The sequence below is a fragment of the Cyanistes caeruleus genome, chromosome 1, assembly GCF_971803275.1.
Source record: "Cyanistes caeruleus chromosome 1, bCyaCae1.hap1.1, whole genome shotgun sequence".
In the NCBI taxonomy this organism is placed as follows: domain Eukaryota; kingdom Metazoa; phylum Chordata; class Aves; order Passeriformes; family Paridae; genus Cyanistes; species Cyanistes caeruleus.
Window position 1 is genome coordinate 60867213 of NC_141701.1, and position 25475 is coordinate 60892687.

Genomic DNA, 25475 nt, shown 5'->3' on the forward strand with positions numbered 1-25475 from the left:
AAAAAAAAGTAACTAGGAAAGAATACACAGTTCAAGATATGCTCCCCTGCTTTATCTCTCTAGGAAGCACCATTAATCAATTATAAGCCTTTAGGAAATATATTCTATTCAGAAAGTATATTGTTCAGTTTTTTCTACCTGAATTACCCATGGAAAGTGATTTTAAAAATGTAGAAAAAGAAGTTCCTTAGACTGCTGAGACTGAAATATTCACCAACACCTTCAAGAAATATCACATGTAATTTTCTACGGGCCAACAGTACAAGTTGCAAGTATTTTGTGTTATATTATTGCTCAGTTTTGGCAGAATTTGAGCAGACTGCTTGTACAGCAGTAAGAACAAAGAGAACCCTAAGGGTCCCTTCTCCCAGTAATGTCAGATTTTGAAGCAAATTCTCTCTTTTTGCCCACAGAGAAGACAGTAGGATTGTAAAGATGCTTCAGTGGCTTTAGGAAGTTTAGGGTAACAGTAGTGCACAAGCCCATTACTAATATGTCAATAAGATTATTTTATATTCTGATCTTCCAAACATATGACAGATTTTTAAAGTGGAGATGCATAATGGCACTGTAGAAATTGTGAGAATGAGACTTCAAGAAGGAGACTTGCAATAAAAACCAGCCTGCACTGAAACCCACCTTAAACTTAACAGTGACAGCCTGGGGATGCAGTTATGTCTGCAACAGCAAACATGTAAGTGAAGAGCAAGACTTGCTCTCAAAATGCCAAGACAGCTGAAGTCCATCTTCTGAAAAAACCTGACTCTGGGCAGCCCAGCTGTATGCTACACATTTATGTAGCATGTGTATGTTACCATGTATACATATGCTACAAATGGCTTGTATACAAAGCTACAATGGCTTCTTGTCCCTCATTCTTCTCCACCCTTAAAACAGAGAACTTTCATGACCAAAACTGATCTGTTCTCACTCAAAAGTCAGTTTACATCACAGACTGGCAGTGTGCTATGTTGAGGGGTTATTGCTGCATGCCTAAAAGTAATGATCATAATTAAGATTGTAATGTTTAAAACTACAGCCTATAATAATGTGAAGCAGACATAGACAGAAGGAGAAGCAATCAAGACATAAACCCAGGAAAGAACTAGTTTGAAAGCAACAGACTACTGTATTTTCAATTAGAAAACTATAGCCAAACATGACAGTTTTCAAAAGACAGAAGTTAAAACATAAAAAAAACCCAAAAAAACAACCAACTTGAATAACTTACCAATCAGCATAAAAATTAACTAAAGCAACATCTGCATTGTCTGAGAAGAAAGAAAAAGAAAAAGCCCAATGTCACATTGTGAGGCAAACTTCTCAGTTCTTTCATCTGAGATTATAAAAGTATGCACAAAAAAACTACAAAAGCAAGTATTTCTAGATAATTCAGCATAGAGCTTAGTCTGATTGCTAGAAAACTGATGGGGTAAATCTTAGCTGAAATATAATCTGTAATAAATGGGAAAGAGATGAAAGAGGCCTTCAGTCAAGTGTTCTATTGACTTTACTGATATACAAGACAAAAAAAACGTAAATACTTAAAGCATTAAGACACACAGGAAGTAATTAAGTGACACATGCAGTAAAAATTATTTCTGGATTTAAAATTAAGGCACTCACATCCAGAAATTGAACTTTAGTAGCTCTTAAGCACTAGCTCTATTATTCATAACAGTTAAAAGCTGAAATCCCACAACTATTAGGGGCAGAAGACTGATGAACAGGCAGCCTATTTGTGCAACTTGCTCTGGTTTATCCTTACTTGTCTAATTTAACCTGGATACTATGGCAAAAGGTAGAAATTTTCAGTCACCAAAAATAGAAAAATGCTAAGGAACACTAAAAAAATGCAGTACTATAGGGATACATTTAATGAGGTAATGAAATAACATTCTTATGCATTCCTTTTCCACATATTTTTTTTTTAAAAAATCAAAAAAGGATAAATCTCCTGCTCAAAAATAAAGTATGATCTTTACAGAATATAATAACCAACCATGCTTTAAATTGATTTTTGGCAGTGCTACTGGCCTAGACACTGCAAAAAAATTAAGTACATAATCAAACTACAGAGTATCAGCCACAGCTTTATAAAGCAGAAATGCTGACAAGCAGAAAATTGACAAAGTTACAGAGCAGTTACATGTGAAGATAAGGATGCTGAAAGCCTGGAAAAGACAACATGCTGATAAAGACAACTCTTGAGTAGGCTGGAGAGCACCACAGTTTGGTTACAATTATGGCATTAAGATTTTCATTATCAGCAAGGGATGCAAGTGGTGAATAGGTAAATAACAAGGTTACCTCCAACACATGAAGTATTTCTTGAAAGTAATGGGATGAATTTTAAAAGCATTTACACTTAGCATATATTCCCTTTTGTGAATTACACTGTATAAAATAATTTTATGTTGTCCACCGTAGAAAAGGTATTTACAAACAGCTCTCATATCACAAAGCAATCCCATAACATAAGGCATATTCTAGTCCGGAAGCCTTAATAAAGGGATTTTTTCCCTTGAATATATTTGAAACAATGTAACAACTTTTTCCTGCAAAGATACAGACAAACTGTGTAGTTGTCAGGGAGAAAGGTTTCAGACAAGAAACAATATCTGTTTAATTTAAAGATTTCCATTCTATAAGCCACCAGAATCAGGACAGTGCTTAACCTGAGGAAAGAAAGAGCTGAACAAGCAAGATACTTAAGGTCCATTACCATGGGTTTCACTTGCTGCTGTTTTTAGGGGGGAACTTTTAAAATGCCCTCTAGACTGGTTTTGGTTATGTAATCAAGCATTCCCTTCTGCAAACAAGGTAACAGTTATTTTTTTTTAAGATGCTTCAAATTCTTATTGCAATACATTAGTTCAGACAGCTAATTTAAACCACAGGCATCTAATATTTCTAAGCTGATTGCAATTCATATATTTAAAGCTAGGGTATGAATATTCATTTAATATCACTACAATATTCACACGGATAAGTAATTGCAGACATACAGAGAAAAAAATTATTCTAAGTACTCACTTAAAATGTCATCTATATTTCCACTATCTAGACTTGTTATTTCACTTCTTGCTGGATTAAAAAGCCAAGACACCTAAAAAGAGAAAGCAAACCAGGTAAGGTATGTTTCAGCAGTAAAGTGTGTGATTTTTAAGTGTTGCAGCTCAAAAGCTGGAGAAGAACAGTAAAAGAACTGTAATTCAGTCAATGCATTTTAGATGACAGCAGTACCACAAATATACAAACTACAGATATAACACCCTTTCACATTTAAAGCAAAATTAGTTCTTTTAATACAATTCTCTAGTATGTAGCCAGAAATGTTACAGGTAAATTTTGCACCTTTAAGAGTCACTTACAGTCATGACTTCACTCAGGAGAAAAAAATGAAACCCCATTTCAGCAACCTCACACAGGCCAGAAGCATGTGGGCATGGAGGTTTTACCCAGAGACAAGTAATTCCTTCTGTCACTTACAGGACTTATCTGGCTAAAAAGTTTCTCATTAAGTAAAGCCTCAATTGCCTGCATTTTTATTGCTGTTTTAGGAAACAATTTAAATACATCTAACTCAACTCACTATAGTCTTTTATCTCTTTCTGTATTTCCACTTGACACTGCTTCAGTCCCAGCATGCAATAGGCTCATCAGACTATAAAAACCAAGACAACACATCAGCCAAATCATTCAATTCCAAAGCAACATTTATATCACTCTTAATGCAACTCTCATAGTGATACACAGTTTTATGGAAGGACACTCTCATTTTCAGTGCAACTGGCCCATATATTTTTTTCTAAAATGCAGTGGAAGAAATAGGTAGAGTTCTATCCCAGGTGAGAGAGGCATCAGTGAATTACAATTTATTTTTGCTTTTTTTTTTGGGAGAGACAAGTGTGCAAATAAAAAATTTTGAGTAGGGTAATACAGATTCTTGTCTGGGACATGAATATTTCCATCCTGAGCAAGCCAGTCAGAAAGTCATTGCTTCTCTGAGCACAGTCAGGGCTTGGACCAGATGCTCTGCTGTGATGCCTTCACATTTTTAATTGAAGTATGGTTCCTCAGCTGACAGAGGTAACAGGAAAGGAAAAGGAAGGTTTTTGGAAGAGAACTGACAGGAATGCAAAGGTCAAGGAGTTGGGGAGAGACCAGAGATTCACAGAGACAGTCCGCACTGAGATCTGTCAGGACACAATATTCATGCTACTGATGTTTCTAGAGACTTATTTACTCCTTGAGGTGTAAAGAAAATCTGCCTATGGCTCAAGAGGCATCAAGAAAAAACACAGCTAAAAGCATAAAGATCATATAAATAAAGCCATATTGAGCAGCTATATAGCAGGAACCAGTGATACAATGTACTCTGCATTTATGGAAGAGCCTGAGATCTATCCTGAACTCATAGTAGGACCATGACTACAAAGAACAAGCCTCCAGGATATATCTGCCTTGGACATTATTTACAATTTATCAAAAGACTCATATAATGTCACACACAAAATTTCCTAACATTTATTACAAGTGTATATGAAATATTTGATTGAAAAAACCCACCAAACTGGATCCCTGCTTTCTTTAAGATCAGCTTCAAAAATGGTGGGAAACTACAACAGTGAGACACTGTCAATGGCTCTGAAACAATCACTGTAAATTTCATACAGCTGACATTTGCAGCAATCATTTTCAATTCTTTCTGATTTGTGGATCATTAATCAGAAAGATTAGTAATGTGGATCACTAATCACTTCCCAGCAAAGATACTGATCCTTTTGCATTTCCCATATGGAGTCCCTTGGGTAGCATGTAACTCTGACACTACAGGCTGAAAACACATCAGCTGTTGGAATATGAAATATGTACCAGTGCTTCTCTCTTGGTAGTTGAACAAGACACTATTCTTAAATGCAAATCTAAGATTTATGGTGGAGTTTGAACAGTCTTACTGTGGCACTTCAACTGCTGGAGACAAATGTCTGAACTGTGGCGCTAAGACGACTGTAGAGAAATAAACCTAATGGCTGAGCTGCGCAGTCCAGAGATTAAACAGGCAGTGTAACAACACAATCGGCAAAAAAAATTACCGGATTAAGCAAGCTATGCAATGCACAAGTTACAGCAGGCTAGTGTTCAGGGAGCTCCTCTGCAGATGCTGTCACTGCTGACTACCGAGTAGCAAGAAAGTAGGACTCTACCTTTGGAGTGAGAAGCTACCTGTATGGACCTGGATCCCCACTGGCCAAATTTTCCCCAGAGAAGTAACAGCTGATGGCAACCACTAGTGCAGACACCTCCCCATCACCCCTTAGGTGATGCATGGGATGACAGCTTCCATGGTCTTGCTGGGGGGAGGTTCTGTTAGTAGAAGTTATGTTTGTAGTGAGTAATGGGTCAGGTCAGCGTGTGCTGGCACAGGTTTTGTTTGTACACACACGTGCTGCTTTGTTGCAAATGTTAGGTTTGACCTAACGTGTACAATTGAAGCAGTAGCTACAATTAACAATAATAGTTGGAACATTGCTCTAGACAATAATGGATAGGATATTTCAACAATAATTGTCTTGGCCATCATCTGATCCTTCTGCAGGTGACTTTGCAGATTCAGTGTTCTAAAGGCTTCAGCTGCCATGCAAGGCCTCAAGAGCCTCTGATCACCCTGAAGACCACAGAGTTACTTATTTGTAATCTTGGACAAGGTTTGTTTACAGAGAAAAATCCACACAAGCTTCTAGAAAGCAGGAACTTTTCATCTGCTGCACACAAGCTCTGCATCACCATTCACACTTGAAAAGAGCTTCCACAGTAGGTCTTGGTGTAACAGTTTTCACAGGAGCTCAGCAGTAGTAGTTCATGTTGTCTAAACAAACCGAATGGGTAAGATAACAATTTGTTAAACCCTCTTGGCTTTTACTGATTTAACTTTCCAGCAGCAAGACAAATCTTATCTAATAGGATAAATTACACATAAATTAAACATAACATAGATAAACATATTATTTGCAGTTGAGAAATAAGCTCTGTTACTTAAGCAGATATATTTCAATGGATCAGGAACTGTAGTCATATTTGTAGATTGCTACAATACACTTAAAATACATTTAACTTGCAATGCAAATATTCAACTGCACCATGAAAACACAGGACTTACTAACCAATAACATCCTCTTCTAGATTGTGCTATATGCAGAAAAAAGAAAGCTAATACTTCTTTATAGCACAAATAAATTTTGTGGTTGCTTTCTTAACTCTTACTGTGGAAATGTGCAAGCTGTGTGTACTAAGACATTAACACCAAAACAAATATTCCAAACATCTTCATGTACTGAAGGTGAAAAACAAATTAACCATCTATCCCATTGTCCCTTTACACTACAGAAATGGAAAAATACTGACACTAAAAATACCTTTCCCCAAAAGTTGCACAAAACCTGAGATAATTGAAATACTTTTTTCACTAGAAGTATGAAAATTTCTGTTTTGTCAAATATATTCATAATCATGTTCTCAAACATTTTATACTGACTAAATAATTGTGGGTGCCAAAATTCTAATAATAAGTAGACAGACTCAGGGAAAAAAAATCATTCCTTGAAGAAATGTCAATAAATATGCAAGACTCACTCCAGCTGAAGTGTCCATTAAGGTATAATGCCTGTAAGGAAGAAAACACCTCCTTTTGACCCAGTAATCTTGCTGTCCCATGGGATGCAAGAGGCTTTATGATATTAGTATTAATATTTATCATGAAGGAATACAAATTTGTATTTAAATTTCTAAGAAGGCACACTGTTTTGAGAATATTTTCTGACCTTTATTGAGGCTTGTGGCTGATACCCATGAAGAGAAAACAAGATATTTTTGAGGAAGTAATTTCTGAATATCAGCTATACATTTTAGAACAGATATTGAACATAAGTTCTGAAAAACATACTGGCTAAGAAAAGCATTCAGATTTCACTTTTAAATGCAAACTTTACATTCCACTGGCTCATAGTAGGACATGTGGATGATAGTTCATATCTATAACTGAAGTAAAAAAAATAAATTTCAAACTGGCATCACAAGATATCTACAAACTCATTGAAGAAAGCATCTTGAAAAAATAATTCAACAGGAAAAAAAATTGGCTACTTAAGCACATCTGAAAACAACTCAGGTTTCTGCACTTACATTGGACTAAATTAAGTATTTTTTACATTTCTATTTTTTAAATGTTCAAACTGAAAATCTGAAGGTAAAAATAAGTACCTATGAAATAAAAAGATTTTTAAAAATAGAGTAGAATATGAGAAATACTTGAATGAAGCTGCTCAAGTTAGATTCAGATGTTTATAATCTACCCACAATAATTTAACACTACAGAAAAATGACAAAACAAATGTAGACTGAAACAAGTGAATGCAGAAAGCTTTACACACTTATAGAATACATTGCTGGGGGGAAAAAATCAGGAACTGAACAGTGTGTTCACAAAGATAAAATTTAGCTCATAGGTGGGGAGGGAAGAAGAGGAAATGACATACATTTTCACTCTTCTGATCCTGACAAATAAAGCAGGAACATCATGGCTCAGGTTCCTGGGAGTTTCTGAAGATAACAGAGGTCATGCTTTACTGGAAAGTTTAATTAGTACAGAAATCTTAGCATTTCTGATCAAGTTTTGGTCCTCATTCGAAGTTATCCAATAGCTTAGGGAGCCAGTAGCAGTTCTGAGGAGTAACTACAAATCAGCTGAGATTTATTCTGATTGTTTCCAATGAAAGACATCAAAGAACTGTTCAAAAGCCACTATTATCCTCCCAAACACACCATGCAATGCCACACAAGTATCCTTACACAAAACAAAATGCCTGGACAGAACCTATTCAACTCATACCCAACAGTGAATCTCTACTAGGTTTCACATCACTTTTCCAAAGAGGAATTAAAAGCACTTACAGTTTTGACTCACCTTCTGCTGACAGTATTGCTATTCAATTGTCATTTCACACATCCAATTAACAAGCCTGCTCGTCCATTCAAGACATTTAGGTCAACTTTTTATAAACATTTTACCAGTACCAGTTAGTGTTCTTAGTTCTTTAATTGCTAACTGGAAAGGAGAGAAAGACCTATTGGTTTAAAAGTATTTCCTTTTCAAGTTTATTATACTTAACATTCCACTTTCTTGCAGAAGATTTTAACAGTTTAAATGTGCATAACCTTAAAATTGCAAGAAAAGGAAACAAGAACTCAGATCTGTTGCATTCTAGTTCTTTGTGCCTTTATTTTTTAATGCACATAATGAAACAGAGGTTCTCATTTCTGAAGCAAACTATCTGTAGAATATAGAAAATGTATTCATGGAGCATTATGATTTCTAATTAGTATTACACCTGCAAGGCAATCAACAAGAGCAGCCTTCATTTTCACTTGCTAAACTTTTCATTTACCTTTTCCTCCTGCTGGGAACTCCTAAAGGCACACAACTAAACCATCTTTCTCCTCTAACACAAAATCATTTTACATTTGGCAACCAAGTCTAGCCCACACCTAATCCAGATTGACATGCTGAAGTTACTACCTGAAGTCCAAGCCCCCCAGGACCCTGCTGCTGACTCTTAGTCCCCGAGTACCTCTTTTTTTATGCATGCTGCTGATCTGCTGCTGCTGTGAGGTCTGCATTAAACTCCTGGACAGCAGGAAGCAGACGGGTTTACAGCCTGCTGTAGGATGATACAAATTGAAAGCAATCCCAGAAGACAGCAATGCCAAAGCTGGCAAGACATTGTAAGAGCCCCTGAATTTTGGCTTCAGAACCATCAATCAGGAACATCTTGCTGGCGGCATTCCCAGAAGCCCCGTAATGAACCACAAAGTTCAGAGCAGAGAGAGGTAACAGTAAATAGAGAATGCTGAGGGGAAATAAAAAAAGAACATTATTCACCCTCTCAGTGAGAGCAGTTCAACTTTCAGTTGTCACCACTTGATTCCAGACTGTGCCCAAACATTTTCATAACTTAGACTGACTGCTGCCATCCCTGATGAATATGCAGGGTTTTAATTGGTAAAGTAAGCAGCTTTCATTATAAGACTATGAGACAAAGATCTGTTAGTTCAAAGCATTAACTAACGATCCCTTCTCAATTATATTCAAGTTTTCAGAGCAATTTTTAAATGGGTAACAAAAAGTAATTTTCTTATAAGTTTTCACTTAAAAGCCATACCTTAAATTTAGTCCAGAAAATTAAAATGCTCAAAATAAGCTGCTTAAAAAAGATTTAAAGATTGCAGTTACGAATTCTCAGAAGAACAGAGAAAAAAATCTAACTAAACAGAAATATGGGTAATATATAATTAGAAAAGTAAACTTACTTCTTCAACCTTAATAAACAGTTCACTTTCATGCTGTTTTAGCCAAACAGTGCTGTAACTATGCAGAGCTAAGTAGAGACTACCACATTAAAAAGAAATAATGAAATTTTCTGTCCTCCACATATCTTGTTGTATATTCCCATTTTAAGTATGTGGAAAGAATATTTGGTGTAAGTACATATCTTATTAATACAAAAAAAACTTATTTTCAAATGAAAATACTGGAAACAGAAGAATTCACAATTCATAACGCTATCCTTGAAAATCCAAATTATATTGATTTGACACACTAAATTAGGAAAAAGAACTCGCAGCTAATGGTTCCTAAAACTGAACTTCACACATAAGCAAAGGACTTGCAGGATTGTCCCATTTGACAGGGAATGGTTCACAGCTGCAGAGATCTCTTAATGGCCTGATACCACAGAACCAAGGATTTCCAGAAAAATGGATCAGTTGACCTCTCAATAGTTTGTAAACAATCATTAGAGGACACAAGATGTTCATTCAAAAAGTCCATTGCAGAGATGAGAATTAAACATCATTATCACAACATGCTGTCCAATGTATTGCATTTTTTTCCACAAAGCTATTAGTAGCAGAATTATGCACCCAAACACAATTCTAAAGCTTAAGTCTTTGGGCACAAACCTATGGATCATGGTCTTTTATAGAAATGTTTAAGCAAGGGCTCAAAAAAATGACATGAGGCGTGTCAAAAAAAATGTCACAGAGATAAGACCTGTAATATATTTCCAGTTGAATTATTTGTAACATTCAGTTATTTCTCTTGGCCTTTAGGGAAAAGAGTAATCTCCATTCAGGGTTATGATCCACTGGTTTCCTTACCTTATACATCCACATACAGAGAATGTAGCCCATATACCTTCAAAAGATGTAAACAGATGTCTGAACATCTGCATTAATTTGTGAATAATGTTCAGAGCGCCCCACATGTTCACAGATAGGAATCTACCTTAAAGCCTGTTTCACAGATTTAAAGCTACGAATTAAGCTCCCCAGGAAACTACTGAAAACTCTGAATCTTTAGATATTTTATTTACCAAGCTGCTTCTCGTAAACAAGCAGCCAGAATTCCCCTCAAAAAGAAAGGTCACACTTGTGCAGCTTTTTAGGAAAAAACACCTCATGTTCCGATAACTCTTTCTTTTCCCTTTTGCCAACTGCTCTGATTATTTGGCAACAACACAAGGATACACTTTCAAGAAGGAGTAACACACATAAAATAAAAATGCAATCTCCAAAATGATTAGCACAAATTAAGCAGCTGTTGCTGTGTATGAAAGCCAGCACCCTCAAGGTCCTCAACTTTTTTAAGCATGATCCAGCAATATGAAATAAAGGGCAGCTCAGTCTTGTCAAGACTTTGGTAAGGCTGGCAGAGCAGAGTAGTTTGCTGCCCCTTTTCGCTAAGTCAAGGAAAAAGGCCCTGCTCTCTATTTTGGCCACTGCTATCAAATGTAAAACCCACTACCAAAAAATTTGTTGGAGACAGTTTAGATGTTAAAGACTGTGTACTTTTAACCCCATTCCTCATTACGGAAAGCAAAACACTGCTCCTGTTATTCATTATAATCTACAAGCCTTCCTGTGCCCTTTATTGTAGTTTTTACACTGGGCCATCACAGAACAAGAAACTAGCTTTTATTTTTCTTAAATAATACAAATGTATTTATGTTTTGTTCATTCCTGGACAGACTGTGAAAAGGTACATTAAAATGAAACAAAGATTTTTATGTCTTTCTGTGGGAGGATTGACCATGGAATTCAGACACCCTCCTTTAAAGCATAATCTTAGAGGAAGAAACCAAAAGTAGATGTAGCTTTTCCATAAGAAACCATATTTCTTATGTCACATGAATAATGGCTACCTTTTAATAATTTGAAGGATTTAACATATTAGTGGATAACTGTATTTTCTATCCTTGCTGCCTATACACATTCTACTGCTATAAAAATAAACACAATTTCTATTTTGACAAACTTTACTACATATTGCCTTTATTCTTCAATAAGACAAATCCAACTTTTTTTAAAGTGAAATTATGAACTCCAACACCTACTTGCTTCTGGCTGCTTAGCTTTTTATTAATTGCACAATGTAGTTGTAATACTGAATACATTTTTTACCCTTCTTCTCCAAAACATCAGGCTCTCCAGATCTTTTCCTTATCATGAAAGGTGGGAACTTTAGGCCAAGACAAACCTGTTCAGTTTTATCTTTCAGCTGGAACTTGTTTTAAGAGTGGGTATGAATTACTGTAACCAACTGCTCAAATGCCAATATAAGGACTACCATAAACACACAGCAACTGGCCCTCCATAGGAAAAATACTCACACTGGACTGACACTGCTCTAAATCATGCAGCTGAGGCACTGGGTTAAGAGGGGGAAAAAAAAGGTTGTAAAAGCAACAAATAGACAAAATAAATACTTAAATGAAAAATACAGCTGGGTCATTCTCCTCACCTGGTCCATCCAAAGGGATGCAAAACATACTTGTTTAACTTGCACTCTAAAGAGAATATAAGGGAAGACAAGTGGACAAGCCAGTCTCTGATAACACTGTATAAATTGTACCATTTACCTTAATGCAGCTGCTTGTTTGTACCTCTGAATAACAAAATCCTTTTGAAAGCACAGAATCACAGCCACCATGAATCAGCTCATCCTTATTTGATGCTGAAGGTTATGATGGTTAGAACTAAACAACAGAGCAGAGCGGTAAATATATGGATGATTCTGTGGCAATTAGCAGCTCAAGTTAAATTCTGACCCTCTGCCACTTTTACTATTACATAGTCATGTTTAGCTCTGCAATCTCCACCACAATGAACCCACATGTAACTACGCCAATTACTAAGCTCAGATCTAGAGCTTTCAGCACTAATAACTTCCAGTATCACTATGACTCTCCTTGTGCTACAGGTTTTGTTTTTCCCTCATCATGACTAAGATGCCACTTTTCCACAAATTACCTCCTAATACTGAAGCAAGAGGCTAAGGATTTGTTTTTACAGCTATCAAAAGACAACTACAGTAACTTGTGATTTAGCCATTCGTGGTGTATGAAGAGTTTGCCCATACACTGAAACTACCAAGATTCAGCCCAGCTGCGTTGCTCCTCCTCCTTTTTCTGAGAAATCAAAATGATCAACACCTCTAAAATTCAAAATTACAAGCTTTCTAAAATACAATGGCATTCCCTTAACACTCTGAACTCCAGAATAAATCCACTTAAAACATAATCAAAACTTACATTACTTTGGTAATTTCATTTTCTTCATTCCAGGTATAATTGTGATGCACACTCCACAAACTTCCACTCTACACATGCAAACTGCTAATCATAGCATATTAAAGCTCTTGGGACATCCATTAGCTTGTCTCTAGCAAGCAATTTTTAGGGAGCATTTATTATTTGCTACCTTAAAATGACATACGAGTGGTATATGATAATGGATAAGATCTTTCCAAATAAGTGGTGGGTCTGTGTAATAGAAATACTATTCCACAGCTGCATTCTAATTTACAAGTTGGCATTGGAAAAATCTCCCAATTCAAATGAGGAGGTAAAAAAGAAACCAAAAAAACCCCTTTTTTACAAATTAATCCATTGGCTCTCTTCTAGGGAAGAACACTGATTAAAGCAATGCTACCTCCTGAACCTGAAGAGAAAAAATCACCTTTGGGACCACAGCTGCAGGTACCTTGAAGGATGAGAGGCTAATTTCAGACTATGAGACCTATTTTCTTTCTACCCTAAACAGCTGCTAAGGTCCTGCACATATGCAGTCAATTTATCCTGTATAACTCTGGACAGCAGAAGAATAAATAATGCAGAGGACAAGACACATGCCACAGATATTTTGAAATGCACAAAAGAAAATCATACAGAGGTTGGTCTACTTCTCTTCAAGGAATATTAAACCTGCCAGCTTCAAGCGGACTACCACAAAAACATCCAAGCAAGTATTCCAGACTGGTCCTAAAAATAGTATGAACATACTAACATGGTGCAGTCCTTGAACTGGGAGCAAGTTTTGGACACCCTGGTTCTGCAGTCAACCAGCTTTATGTAGCTATCTTACTGCTCACAACATGGAAAGCTGCTGCAACCAAACTGTTACCAAAATCCTCAGCGAGGTATCACAGCTATTTACTGTCTTATTTAAAAATATTTATTATGTATATAACACCAATTATATGTAGACATTAGCATTGGTTTAGCAAATTCTGCCTGCCTATATTGACAGAAAAAAATTCTAAAAAGGCCTCTCCCCCTTCAATTATACCTTTTTAACCAAAGCAGATTTAAATGCCATTCCAAGGTAATTCCTGAGAGGCCTGAACACTTGCTGAGCTCCCTTCACTAATTAACGGATCATTAGTAGGAAAGAACCCCTAACTGTTCACCCCCTGCACCACATACTGTCTTAATTACCTTTGTGAAGGAACCAATTCGTCTTTCAGTTATTGTGTCCAAAATCCCAAGTGAATTGACTCAAAAGGGAGAAAGAAAAAAAAAAAAAGGAAAATGTTTTTCATATACACGTTTATGAAAATTCATAATTTTTATGACTGGCAAAGCATCTAGAAGCTAAGTGTTTCTAGCAAGAGTTAAGAAAGGGGATTTCAGTAAATTATGAGAGTCAGAAGTGATAGACTGACTAAAGGAACAAAAAGCTTTTCTTGGGATTACAAATATGGATACATCACTAAAAAAGCTTTCCCTTTGTGCAGCTTTTGAGAAAGTTAATTATATCATCACTTCATAATCACGACAGCTATGGGAAACAGAAAACACTATCACAGCTGTTGTTTGCTTTTTCCAGACCATTGGAACAGGCACCTATTCCTTGCCTTTCAAAATACTTCCTTGCAGAGTTCCTAATGAACAAGTTCTCTCTGTGTTTATGCCCAATTGCCACACGAATCCAGTTGGAGACAAAATATAAGCTTTACTGCCAGTTATTTTACAACAGAGATTAGACTGCTCTTCTCTCTTTTTCACAAATCTATGAAAATAAAACCCAAAAAGCCCTTGCAGACTTTCATATTTTTTTTGGATGCACCTCAACGAAACACACAAGAAACAGGCAAGAATCACAGATGCCAAACAAGACAGAAGACAGGCTGGCTGCAAAAAAACATGCCAACGAACCAGGTCATTTACCATACTTTATTTCTACATTTCTATGTTCTGCTCATGTTCCTGTTTCATGAACATCATTTAGGATACAAAGTTTCAGTAATTGAAAGAAATCGAAGCCACAGTGAAGCATCTTGCTTTGAAACAATGTAGTAAACCATATACCCGAAATGTCTCTGTGAATTAACATATCCTTCATTTTAGACCCAAAGTGAAGCAGCTGGGAGATTCCACCACACAAAATGTGGAAACCTACATATTCCAGCAGACAAGACTTTGGACCTCCTGTGTTTCATTTCATTGCCACTGCTAATGCAACTTTAACATTTATGACTGGGGCTCAACTAAATCCCATCTATAATCTACAATATTTATTTTTTACCTAGAAGTATGTACCTCACAGGACCATTGAATAAAGTGACAAGACCTGAAGGCACTTGGGTCTTAATTCAGTTCACTCATAAAACACAGCTCTGAAAGCCAAAAGAAACCCACAAGAGCCTGCTGACCTTCAAGGAGAATCCCTTCAGAGCTCAAAACCAATCCACTCTACTGGGCAGAAAGCTGGTATGGCAGAAGACTTGCACAGGTCAACAGAGAATTTCTGGATGAGTTAAAAAAAAACAAAACAAAACAAAACAAAAAAAAGAGGGAGCAGACAGAAGGTAGAGGTAAGAAAAATACTTGGTAGGAAGAGAGAAATACTGCTTGAGCTGGCAACAGTCCAAGCTCAGCTGGAGTTGAGAGAGGGATGTCAAAGAAGGCTGGCAACAAAAGGAAGAGAGGAAAAGTAAGAAAATTGTAGGCCTGCTGCTCAGCTAGCAGGGGACATAGAGACAAAGTACACAGAAAAGGCTTAGACACTAAATATTGTCTTCAGCCAATTTTATACCGGTGAGGTCTGAGCCCATAGCAGAGTTCCAGGGAAAAGAAACGTTACTCACATGAGTATAAGACCAAGTTAGAAAGCTCTTCAGCAACTGGGATGTACACAGAGCCACAGAACCAGACCAAATGTTTTCTCACTGGGTCACCAGGAGAATTATGGAACCAAATTTTCTTTCCAGAAGCCACATCCATCCAGCATATATTTGGAATAAGTCAATCAATCTGTTTTCTGTGGCAAGACATTTAGCTCTGTAAACAAGGAAAGAGTACTGGACATTGTTTGCCTTGACTTTAGCAAGCTTCTAACACAGCACCTCAAAGGATCCTTAGACCTAAATTATTGAGGCATGAATTGAATAAGTGAACTATAAAGTGAGTGACACAGCAGCTGAACTGCTGAGCTCAAAGGGCTGTAAACAAAGATACCACGTCCAAGTGGACTCTAAGGAAGTTACTCCAGACCAATACTGAGGATAAGATTTGTCTGTGGTAATGACCAGAAAGATGGAACAGAGCGCCTCCTCAGCAGTTCCCCAAGGACACAGGAACTGGGTGAAGTGCTTTAGAAGCTAGAGAGAATGTCTGCTATTCAGAGACACCTCAAATGGCTAGAGAAGTGGCTTGACAGAAACCTTCCAAAGTTCCACAAAGCCAAAGTCCTGTATCTCTGTTGGAATAACCCCATACAGGCTGAGAGCCAACCAGATGGAAAACAGCTTTGCAAAAAAGGTCTTGGGGAGCAAGTTGAACAGGAGTCAGCAGCATGACCTTGCAGCAGAGACAATCACACACTGGGCTGTGTTATCAAAAGTGCAGCCAGCAGACCACGGGAAGTGATTCTTTCCTTTCATCTGGCACTTGTGTGAGCACATGTAAAGGATTCTGTCCAGCTTTGGGACCGCGTGTACAAGACATTAACATACGGAAGTGAAGCCCAGCAGATGACTATGAAGGTGAGTAGTGACTGCAGATCAGAGTATACAAGGAAAGGCTGAGACAGCTGCATTTGTTCAACCTCAAAGAAAAACTATTACTGCTGCTACCAGCAACCTAATCAGAGGTTATAGAGAAGACAGAGCCAGACTCTTCCCAGAGATGCAGTGACAGGACACGAGACAATGTACACAATCCACACCTCCAGACAGACTTTTCAAAGAAAACCTGCAATAAAGTTTCCGTTCAACACCAAAACAGGTGACCAGACAAGTTGCAGAACCTCCATCCCTGGAGTTATGTGAGACAGCTGGAAAAAAACTGAGCAATTCCATCCAAGTTACTCTTGCACTGAGCAGGGAGTAATACCAGATGACTTTAAGAAGTCCTTTAAAATTTAAATGATCAAACTTCCAGTGGCAATCAAAAAACAGAACTCTACAGTTTGATCCTATCAGGTAAACACAGTGAGACTCCCAACACCCCCCTCCATGAAAGCTCTCTTGCTAAAGCCAGACATAGGTCAAGAAACAAGAGATGGAAGAAACATAGAACATTTACCATAATAAGAACAGATGAAAAGGAGATTTACTGCGTTCAGACAAAAAGGACATTTACTATGTTCAGCAGAAATCTTGTGCTGCACATATGATTACCAGTTATTTGCTGAAAGTATGCCCAGAGCACCTGCCTTTAGGTAACTATGCGGAATGTTCTGTCCTCGCTGCTTTCACCATTCCAGCCACTATGTAGTTTAAGGCACAGAGCACTGCACTTTGTATTTTGCTTAGTGCCACTGTAGAGGACAACATTTATCAGCCACCCAAAGTGCAGATCTTGAGGATCACTATCATTAAAAGGTCTATGTGCATGCATGTGAAGGAGCTTCCAGGTTTGGTTCACTCCTAGAAGAAGCTCCAAGTCACAAGTGCTTATCTGGAAGACAGTACTGGAATTCTGCACGTTTTAATGGCATGAATGGCTGGCTTCTAGCTATAAAGACTATTGTCAGGGTAGAAGTTTCTCAGTAGTAGCATATGTAAAAATAGGAAAAAATACGAAATTGCTTTTGAGTATGCCTTGTTGCTTTTTGTAAGGCACTTTTTCCAAAGCCTGATTAAATGTGGAAACCGTGCTACAGCTGGTTTGGAAAAACACAGCATCCTCAACCAGCAGTGAAAAAAACATTCTGACTAAGTGTTAAAGTATAGCAATAATTTTGCAGAATAACCCTTAACAATGTAAAAAGAAATACCTGAGAGACAGTGAATTTGAAAATAAAATTATTCAAACTTCTAAAATCTTATCTATGAACTTTTTGTAATTAGACTATACAAGCACTTGACATTACTAACAATTTTGGAAAAGAAAATTGCATGTGTTTCTACTGATGGTTAGGATGCTCCTGATGAAGGAACACATGTCAGGGAGAGAAGAAGGTAAAAGGTAGAATTCTCAAAAGGAAATTTTATCTCACTTCCTTTCCTAATTCTCTATAACACACTTCTCCTCCTCTACTTCTCCAGGAGCTTTCTCCAGCTTGGAGTTTTGGACGAAAATATTCCTTAGGCTCTGATCTCTGCAGCCTGTATTGCTTCTTCTTATGTCCCAAATGTTCCTGTGTTTCCTCCTCCAGACCATCCGAGAACTTACTCAATGAACAAGTTGTTGTTAATGCATCCAAACCCACTTAAAGCATTATTAATGCACTTGTTTTTGAATGTATCTCTAGACCCTCCTGAAGAGGTTTTGAAGAAGGCCTGGTATAAAATTTACAGCATATTTGTACACTTGCCTTATGCATAAGACAATTCCCTCCCCTCAAGCAAACAAAATATCTGGAAGCTATACAAGTAAGGCTTACAAAAGAGTCTGCAAGGTGAAAAATTGGTTCTCCTGAATAACAGCATACAATCCTTAAGTCTTTCAAATGAAACAGGTTTGATCTACACATACAGAACGTGGTAATTCTTCTTTCTTGAGAAAGCAATATTAGGACCAGTCTCTTGCTTAAGAAAGCTGTCCTGCCAAAAAACTACAAAAAACCCAACCAAACAAAAACCAAAGCTGATTATGGAGGTGAACAGTAAGGATATCACAAGAAAACCCAAGGAGTGAGTTGTCACAGCCACAACAACAGAATCTCTGAGATTTTATTGTCAATAACTCATTTATACATTTTCCAGCATTGTTTGAGTCTTCTGTTCCAAGAAACAGTTCAGTTTCTCCTCTCTTCACTCCTGAGCACCCCAAACAGGAAACTTGCCCATCCTATGGCATAGCACAAAGAATACAAGTTGTCTTCATAAGAATTCAAGACTTCCCTACTTCCTCTCTCCAAAACGGACTGTTCCTCAGTTGCCTACTATTTCCTTTTGGAAAAACACAGCATCCTCAACCAGCAGTGAAAAAAACATTCTGAGTTTTTTCTGAGAAATCATGGGCAGATGATGAACAACTCAGAAGTCCTATGCTACTCTTGAAGGGAACCCATTTCATTGTATAAAGCTCAGTGGTCTAAATTTTGCCTGTAATTACAATTTGTGACTCATGCTCACATTCAGAATATAGTATTTTGAGCATCAGTCTCAATTACAAAATTAGTTTTCTAATACAAATGCAGAGAGAGGCAAATGCACAGATATACACTCTAGGCATAAAATTTAGAGTTCAGCTTCTCTTTGGGCAACTCACTACACAATTAACACTAAGCTAAAAGACAATTTTTATTTAATTTTATTTTCATTACTTGGGTACTTGGTGTCATATTATCAAGACATGAAAGGCCGTGGCAGTAAAACAAGAAACAAAAATACTACCCTACAGTATTTTTTTCCAGTTAGGAGCTTCCCTTTTCATTTCCTCATTCCCTCAATGAAACATTCATTTCACATTCCCTCACTATCCGTTGGTGGTTTCCTCCAGCCACAGCTTTTGCTCAGGGGCACTGTGCACGAGCCTTCCAGGGAAGCACTGAGCAATACAAGTGCCTCTCAAACACATGCAGAAGAAGTAGGTGCAAGAGTGTCTTGTTCTAGAATCTTCTTTAAAGGCAAAGTATACCTGACTGCGAGTACAGGCAAACATATAGAATGATTGGATAGAGCAAAGCCAAAAAGCCACACCTTGCCTTAGGGGAGAATATGATGAGACACTCTTCCATCAGCATTTATTCCACTGTCTTGGATTCATCTTAAAGATCTGTCCTGCCCAGTATTAAGCAACATACCAACAAGGCAGAAACATCTCACTCTCCAAGGGCCCCCATGACATTACTACGCATCTCTTATTTCAGTCTTGCAAACTGCTGTACAAGACCCACCACAGCCTGTGCCATGCCCTGCTCACCCCGCCACTCAGCTCTGGAGGCAGAGGTTGTGCCAGCCTGTATCTCCCCTGTCCTCTCTCCAGTCTCCTTTCAGCTCCCAGCAGCCCAGTACAAGGGCAAAGAGTTGTGCTGAGACTGCAGGTATCCCCTTAGCACTGCAATCTCCCTCATGTCAACCCAAACTTCAGTGAGACCAGGGAAGAAGGATATTAGCATGAGACACAAAGCCCTTTACGACTGTAGTGATCTCCTACTGTCAAACTTTAGACAATAGAATTTCTTTTGATTTGACATTGTATCTTTTCTTCTTTTTTTCAGCAGATTAAATTCTCATCTGGAAAATAAATATGCTTATCCAAAAGTCTGGAAAAGAATTCCTGTTAACTTCATTGCTACTACTAAGCAAGACCAGCCTGATAAGCTGTTTTTGCAGCTACATATCAATGTGTAACACTAATAAATTCACTAATCCACAAAACATGCCATGCTCCAAAAGCCTGTTAGGTGGCACATCCTTCAGATGTGGAGCACGAGGCCAAGTCGCACTGCTGGTATTAAGTATTTGCGGCAGCTGACAAGAAAAAACAGTTACCAGAACTTCAAAGCTAATCTGATACACCTTATCAGAGACACTGAATAGCACAGGAAAATAAACAACGTACTTCTACAAAGTTTCTTCAGCCTTTCTAAAGAAAGAGGATCCCCTCACAGTCCTAGACTGCTCAGAACTTTTCCAAAACTCTAACAAATCTGCTAAAAGGAATGGTTCATTGGCATGATTCATGTAACTAGGCATCTTACAACACAGGGCCATGGCTGTTATGACACTAAATAATTACACAGATAACATTACACTTAATTGTATTTTTTTAAAAAACAACTTTAAACTGTATTCTTCTTAAAGTTTTATGTGTACAGTTCTTTCAAATCACATTAGAAATGGGTTTAAATGACCTATACACAAAGAAACAGCAGAAAAAATACAGACAAGTTGCAGATCATAGCTATTTCCTGCTGTTTTTCTTTTTTGTTGGCAAACATAGCTCTTATTGATGCATATTTAATTTGCATTGATCAACTGTGCTAAGAAGAAAGTAAAACTCACTAACTTGGGCCCACTTTTTCAAATTTGTAGTTGTCTATTTAATGGACACATTCCATGGTGTCTTTAAACAGTACACACACCTTGGTTTTGCTCATTAGTCTGTATTTAAAATAATAGTGAAAACCAATCTAGCATATTAGATATTGTTATTGTTAAATAAACAATATTGTTTTAATACACAGATGTGACTGCAAAGTATGAGGTTCCTCACTTCAGTCTCTCATATAGTGTTTTAGTATGTTATTGCTGCCTATATATAAACATTTCAAACCCTGTGTTTTTTCAAACCCTACTAATCACATGTGTTTTCTAACCCTGAAATGACAGCACGTTCATCTTACTTTAACCAGAGCTTACCCAGGTGGAAGTGCACATTTCAAAGGGATAATGAGTACTTGTTCTGTTCATTGCGGATGTGTCCTCACATTCCTAACCAGTTCCTCAATTCATTAGCAGCTGTATTACTCTGTGCTCCTCTCTGCACTTCTAGAGATCTATCCACCATTACCTCCAATTATTCTTTCATTTTCTGGCCCATTTTATTCTCCCAAATGTTTAAAATAGATTGATTAAAATCCTTAGTATCTTAAGAGAAAAATCTCCTTAAAATTTATCCACACCAAGTCCTCCTTATTTCTCCAAGTCATGTTACGAAAGGTGCAGAATCTGGCCCAATACATTTCTGGAAAAGTAAGAATCACCACACCAGCCTGTTTGTTTGTTGTTTTGTTTGTTTGTTTGTTTAAAAAAAAAAAAAAACAGGAAAAAAAAAACCAGAAAAAAAAGAACTATAGCACAGGCAACTTATCTCCACAAAACACACACATCAGTGATTGCATTTGTGTACTGGCAAAGCCGGAAGGTGGCTTAGGTCATGCATGTAATGCCAGCCTAAAAAAAAAATGCTGTAGTCTGACAACTAAAGATCACAGAATCAATGAGGCTGGAAAGGGCCTCTGAGACAATCGAGTTCAACCTATGACCCAACACCACCGTGTCAACTAGACCACTGCACTAAGTGCCACATCCTGTCATTTCCTGAACATCTCCAGGGACGGTGACTCCACCACCTCCGTGGGCAGCCCATTCTAGTGTCTAATCACCCTTGCTGTGGAGAAATTCCTCCTCACGTCCCACCTACACCTCCCCTGGTGCTGGCTGCCTGGCAGAAGAGGCCGCCCCCCACCTGCCACAGCCTCCTTTCAGGGGGCTGCAGAGGGGCCCCGTCAGGCCGTTCCCGCCGGCTCCGGCACCCGAGGAGCCGGGGCGAGGCCGCAGCGCCCGCCCGGCCACTGCCCCGGGCCCGGGCGCGGCCCCACCCCGTGCGCGCAGCCTATCGGCCTCGGCCACACCGCCGGGCCCCGCCGCCGGGGCCGCTCCCGACCTCCCGCCCTCCCTCCTTCCCGGCCGCGGGCACCTGCTGGGCGGGGGAGGGGAGCGAGAGCAGAACCCCGAGCGGGGCCCGCCGGCCACCCCAGCACCGCCCTGCCCGAGCCGGCGCGGGGAAGGGAAGGGCAGCAGGGAGCCGGCGGCTTTTACCAGGAGGAGCAGGAGGCAGCCAGGGTCAGGCAGGAGCGGGAAGATGGCGGGTCTCATGGTAGATCGGGCGCCCGGGAGCGGGGAGGGGAGAAGCGCGGCTCCCACTCTCCGCGGCGGCGGCTCCTCCACTTCCCCCCGTCGCCAGGAAACACCCGGGCAAGTTCCACCGCGGGGCCCCGCGCTCCGCCGCGCACGCCCGGGGCACGCCGGGAGCCGTAGTTCCGGGAAGGGGAGGGCAAGGAGGAGGAGAAAGAAGGGAGAAGGAAGGAAAGGAGAGAGAGAGGGAGGGAAGAGGAGTGGATCCCAGGGCGCACCGGGGCTGCCCGCGGGGCGGTGCCTGGAGGCGGTGGCGGCGCGATGAGAAGGGCGGGGTGGAGGTGAGTTACGGGGCGCAGCTGCAGCGTCGGGCAGGGGAGAAGGAGGGAAGGAAGGAGGGAGGGAAGGAAGGAAGGAGGGAAGGAAGGAAGGAAGGAGGGAAGGAAGGAGGGAAGGAGGGAGGGAGGGAGGGAGGGAGGGAGGGAGGCGGCTCTCGCGGTTTGGCTGAGGGAGGGTTAACCCTTCCCGCCTTGGTGGCGCGGGTGTCCTGGGACACCGCACCCTCTTCCGCTCCCTGCCAGCCCCCAGAGACTGTCCGCGTTTCCTTCGGATCCCGCCGTGTACCTTCAGCCGCCGGGACTGGGCACACGGGTTTGGCTGTAGGGAATATGAGAAGGGGGTATTTGGGCACTGTGCGCCTTGTGGTCTTCGTGTCCTCGGAGTTTGGAAGGAAACTTTCTGCTCGGAAGCCTGTGTGTGACGGGGCAGAGGGGAGGGTCGGGAAACTTTAGTTTGAGCGGGACGTCATCGCTGATGTTTATCCCTTGGCGCTTCAATAGATTTGCGCTTTCTGTCGCTTCCTCAGTTGTAAATGCTGAAAATGAAGAACACACAAAATTCAGGGCTTCGCCCTCTTCCAGTAAAACTTCGGACCTTGCAGAATACGTGCATGCTCTGAGACCTTGCAGAGCTGTCTCAAAAAGATCACAGAAAGCCGTGCTTTGCATTTGTCACATTTCCAGTATGTACCCGAGTGTAAGGAGGGAGACGGGGTGTAACACCATTTAAAAGAAAATCCTTTACATCAGCCTTTTCCAAGTCAAGACTGACTTGGTTTGAAAAAAAGCCTGACAAGCTCCGACTTTGTAAGACCTTGCAAAAATGTTGTGGCCTGTCAGTTTATGAGCTGCAAACACTCACACGCAAAGATGTACATACAAGTGATGTTTTTTTTATAGTTTGAAATTGAAACTTGGCTTTTATCAGTTCACCTATGACTACCTTAAGAACTTGTGCTCTTTGATCTGTAGAATGAACATCTTGTGCACTAACTCACATTTGAAAAATCTTTGATATTTTTTCAAAGCTTAGTCTTCACTTGGAAACTATCAATAAAATTTGATAGCACAGTTGTGCTATTATGTACAAATTTTCACAACCTCATGTTTTGCTGAATAGAAAAATGATGTAAATCTTGCTATCTGCATAATGCAAAGTAGACATATTGTAGTTTGGTTGGAATTTCACACACCTTGAAGAGGCCTTGGTGTCCATGTGAGTGTCCCTTCATTTTGTGACTTGTGAAGGCTCATATTTTACTATAAGTTAGCTTAAAGAAGCAAAGTGAATTATTTATTTGATTCCAGTAATATGGTGCATATAATAAATAATGCCAATTATGTAGCATTTTATAAGCAGATCTTTTTCTTATTTCTTGATTTTTATTGAAAATGTCTCATTGCTTTGTCAGTGAGGATTTTAAAGCAAGTCTTCCAGACTGCAGTTCATCTGTATTATATATTATATATATATGAGAAAAATACCTGAGGAATGTTAAAAAATTTTCCTTTTCTAGTCCCTCTTAATATTTCAGAACGTCTCTAATGCAGAATTAGCCCATTCAATGGAATCATGTCACTTTACTAAGAATTGCTGTAGAGATAATGGGTTGCTTCTCTCATCTGTATGATTATGAACAATTTATAAAGAAGTAACTGTTGCTTTCATCTAGAAACTATTAACATCTTTCATTATTAATTCTCTTCTGTATGCAGTCAGCTTTATGGAAAAATTATTGTCAGTGTTATTGGGATGTTGCTGGTTCTTCACTAAGTTCTTTGGTATTTGTTGAACTTTATGATACTGGCCCTGGATTTCTTATAATTTAGTTTATTTGTTGAGAGGTAAAATGTGAAGAAAATGGAGGAACTAAATAGTAAGATTCCCTGAGAAAATGCTTTTGAAGGTATTGGGATCCATCAGTGTGGGTCACTTCTTAAGCATCACCTCCTAAGGGCACAGGAGATGTCACTTCCAAAATGTCAGAAGTCAAGCACACGAGGTAGAAGGCTGGCTTGGCTGACCAGGGATCTTCTTTTGAAGCTAATAGAAAAAAGAATGTGTATGCCCAGTGGAAGTAGGGTCAGGTGACACATCAGTTGATGGAATCTTTTTGGATTTCAGTAAAGCTTTCAATACTGTCTCTCAGAGTATTCTCCTGGACAAAATGTCCAATACACAACTGGATAAACACAGCATGTGCTGTGTGAGCAACTAGCTCATGGGTCAGGCACAAAGGGTTACAGTGAATGGGGTGACATTAGACTGGGGACTTGTCGCTAGTTGGGCACTGCAGGGCTTCGTCCTCGACCCTGTGATTTTCACTATCTTTGTTATTGACTTGGATGTGCAGCTGGAAGGGATACTAAACAAGTTTGCAAATGGTACAAAATTTGGAGGAGCTGTTATCTCCCTCAAGGGAGAAGAGGCCCTGTAAGAGAGACCTCGACAAGTCAGGGGACTGGGCAATCACCAACTGTGTGAAGTTTAACAAGGCAAAGTGGTGGATTCTACACTTGGTTGTATGAAAAGACTGGGGAATGAGATGCTGGAAAGCAGTGCTGTGGAAAGGAAAGTTGACTGAAGTCAGCAGTGCCCTGGCAGCCAGGAGGGCCAGCCCTGTCCTGGGGGACATCAGGCACAGCATGGCCGGCCAGGTAAGGGAGAGGATTGTCCTGCTCTGCTCTGAACTGGGGCAGCCTCACCTCCAGTGCTGGGGGCAATTCTGTGTGACACAATATAACAAAGGTATTAATCCATCGGA

At 39.4% G+C, this 25475-nt stretch overlaps 2 protein-coding genes across 10 annotated transcripts in view; one reads left to right on the forward strand and one right to left on the reverse strand.

Moving 5' to 3' along the window:
• The window catches only part of ERP44 (endoplasmic reticulum protein 44), a 49095-nt gene extending 26065 nt beyond the window's left edge, over positions 1-23030 (reverse strand). The window contains exons 1-4 of one of the 7 annotated variants that reach the window (XM_086895226.1): positions 22337-22661; positions 3596-3667; positions 3037-3109; positions 1232-1271 (exon numbers count right to left, since the gene is read on the reverse strand). Coding sequence is in view for 1 of the 7 variants with exons in the window: in XM_086895216.1 (XP_086751342.1) it covers positions 1232-1271; positions 3037-3109; positions 22337-22393 (170 nt within the window). In the remaining 6 variants the exon portion in view is untranslated. Of the gene's footprint in view, positions 1-1231; positions 1272-3036; positions 3110-3595; positions 3668-12650; positions 13683-22336; positions 22662-22996 lie in introns of those variants that run through there. The other 6 variants (XM_086895216.1, XM_086895237.1, XM_086895265.1 and 3 more) reach the window with 6 other exon arrangements.
• Positions 22510-25475, forward strand: part of INVS (inversin) — an 86305-nt gene continuing 83339 nt past the window's right edge. Inside the window, exon 1 of one of the 3 annotated variants that reach the window (XM_023921702.2) lies at positions 22510-22713. The gene's annotated coding sequence lies outside the window, so the exon portion shown is untranslated. Of the gene's footprint in view, positions 25369-25475 lie in introns of all 3 variants that reach the window. The other 2 variants (XM_086895136.1, XM_086895142.1) reach the window with 2 other exon arrangements.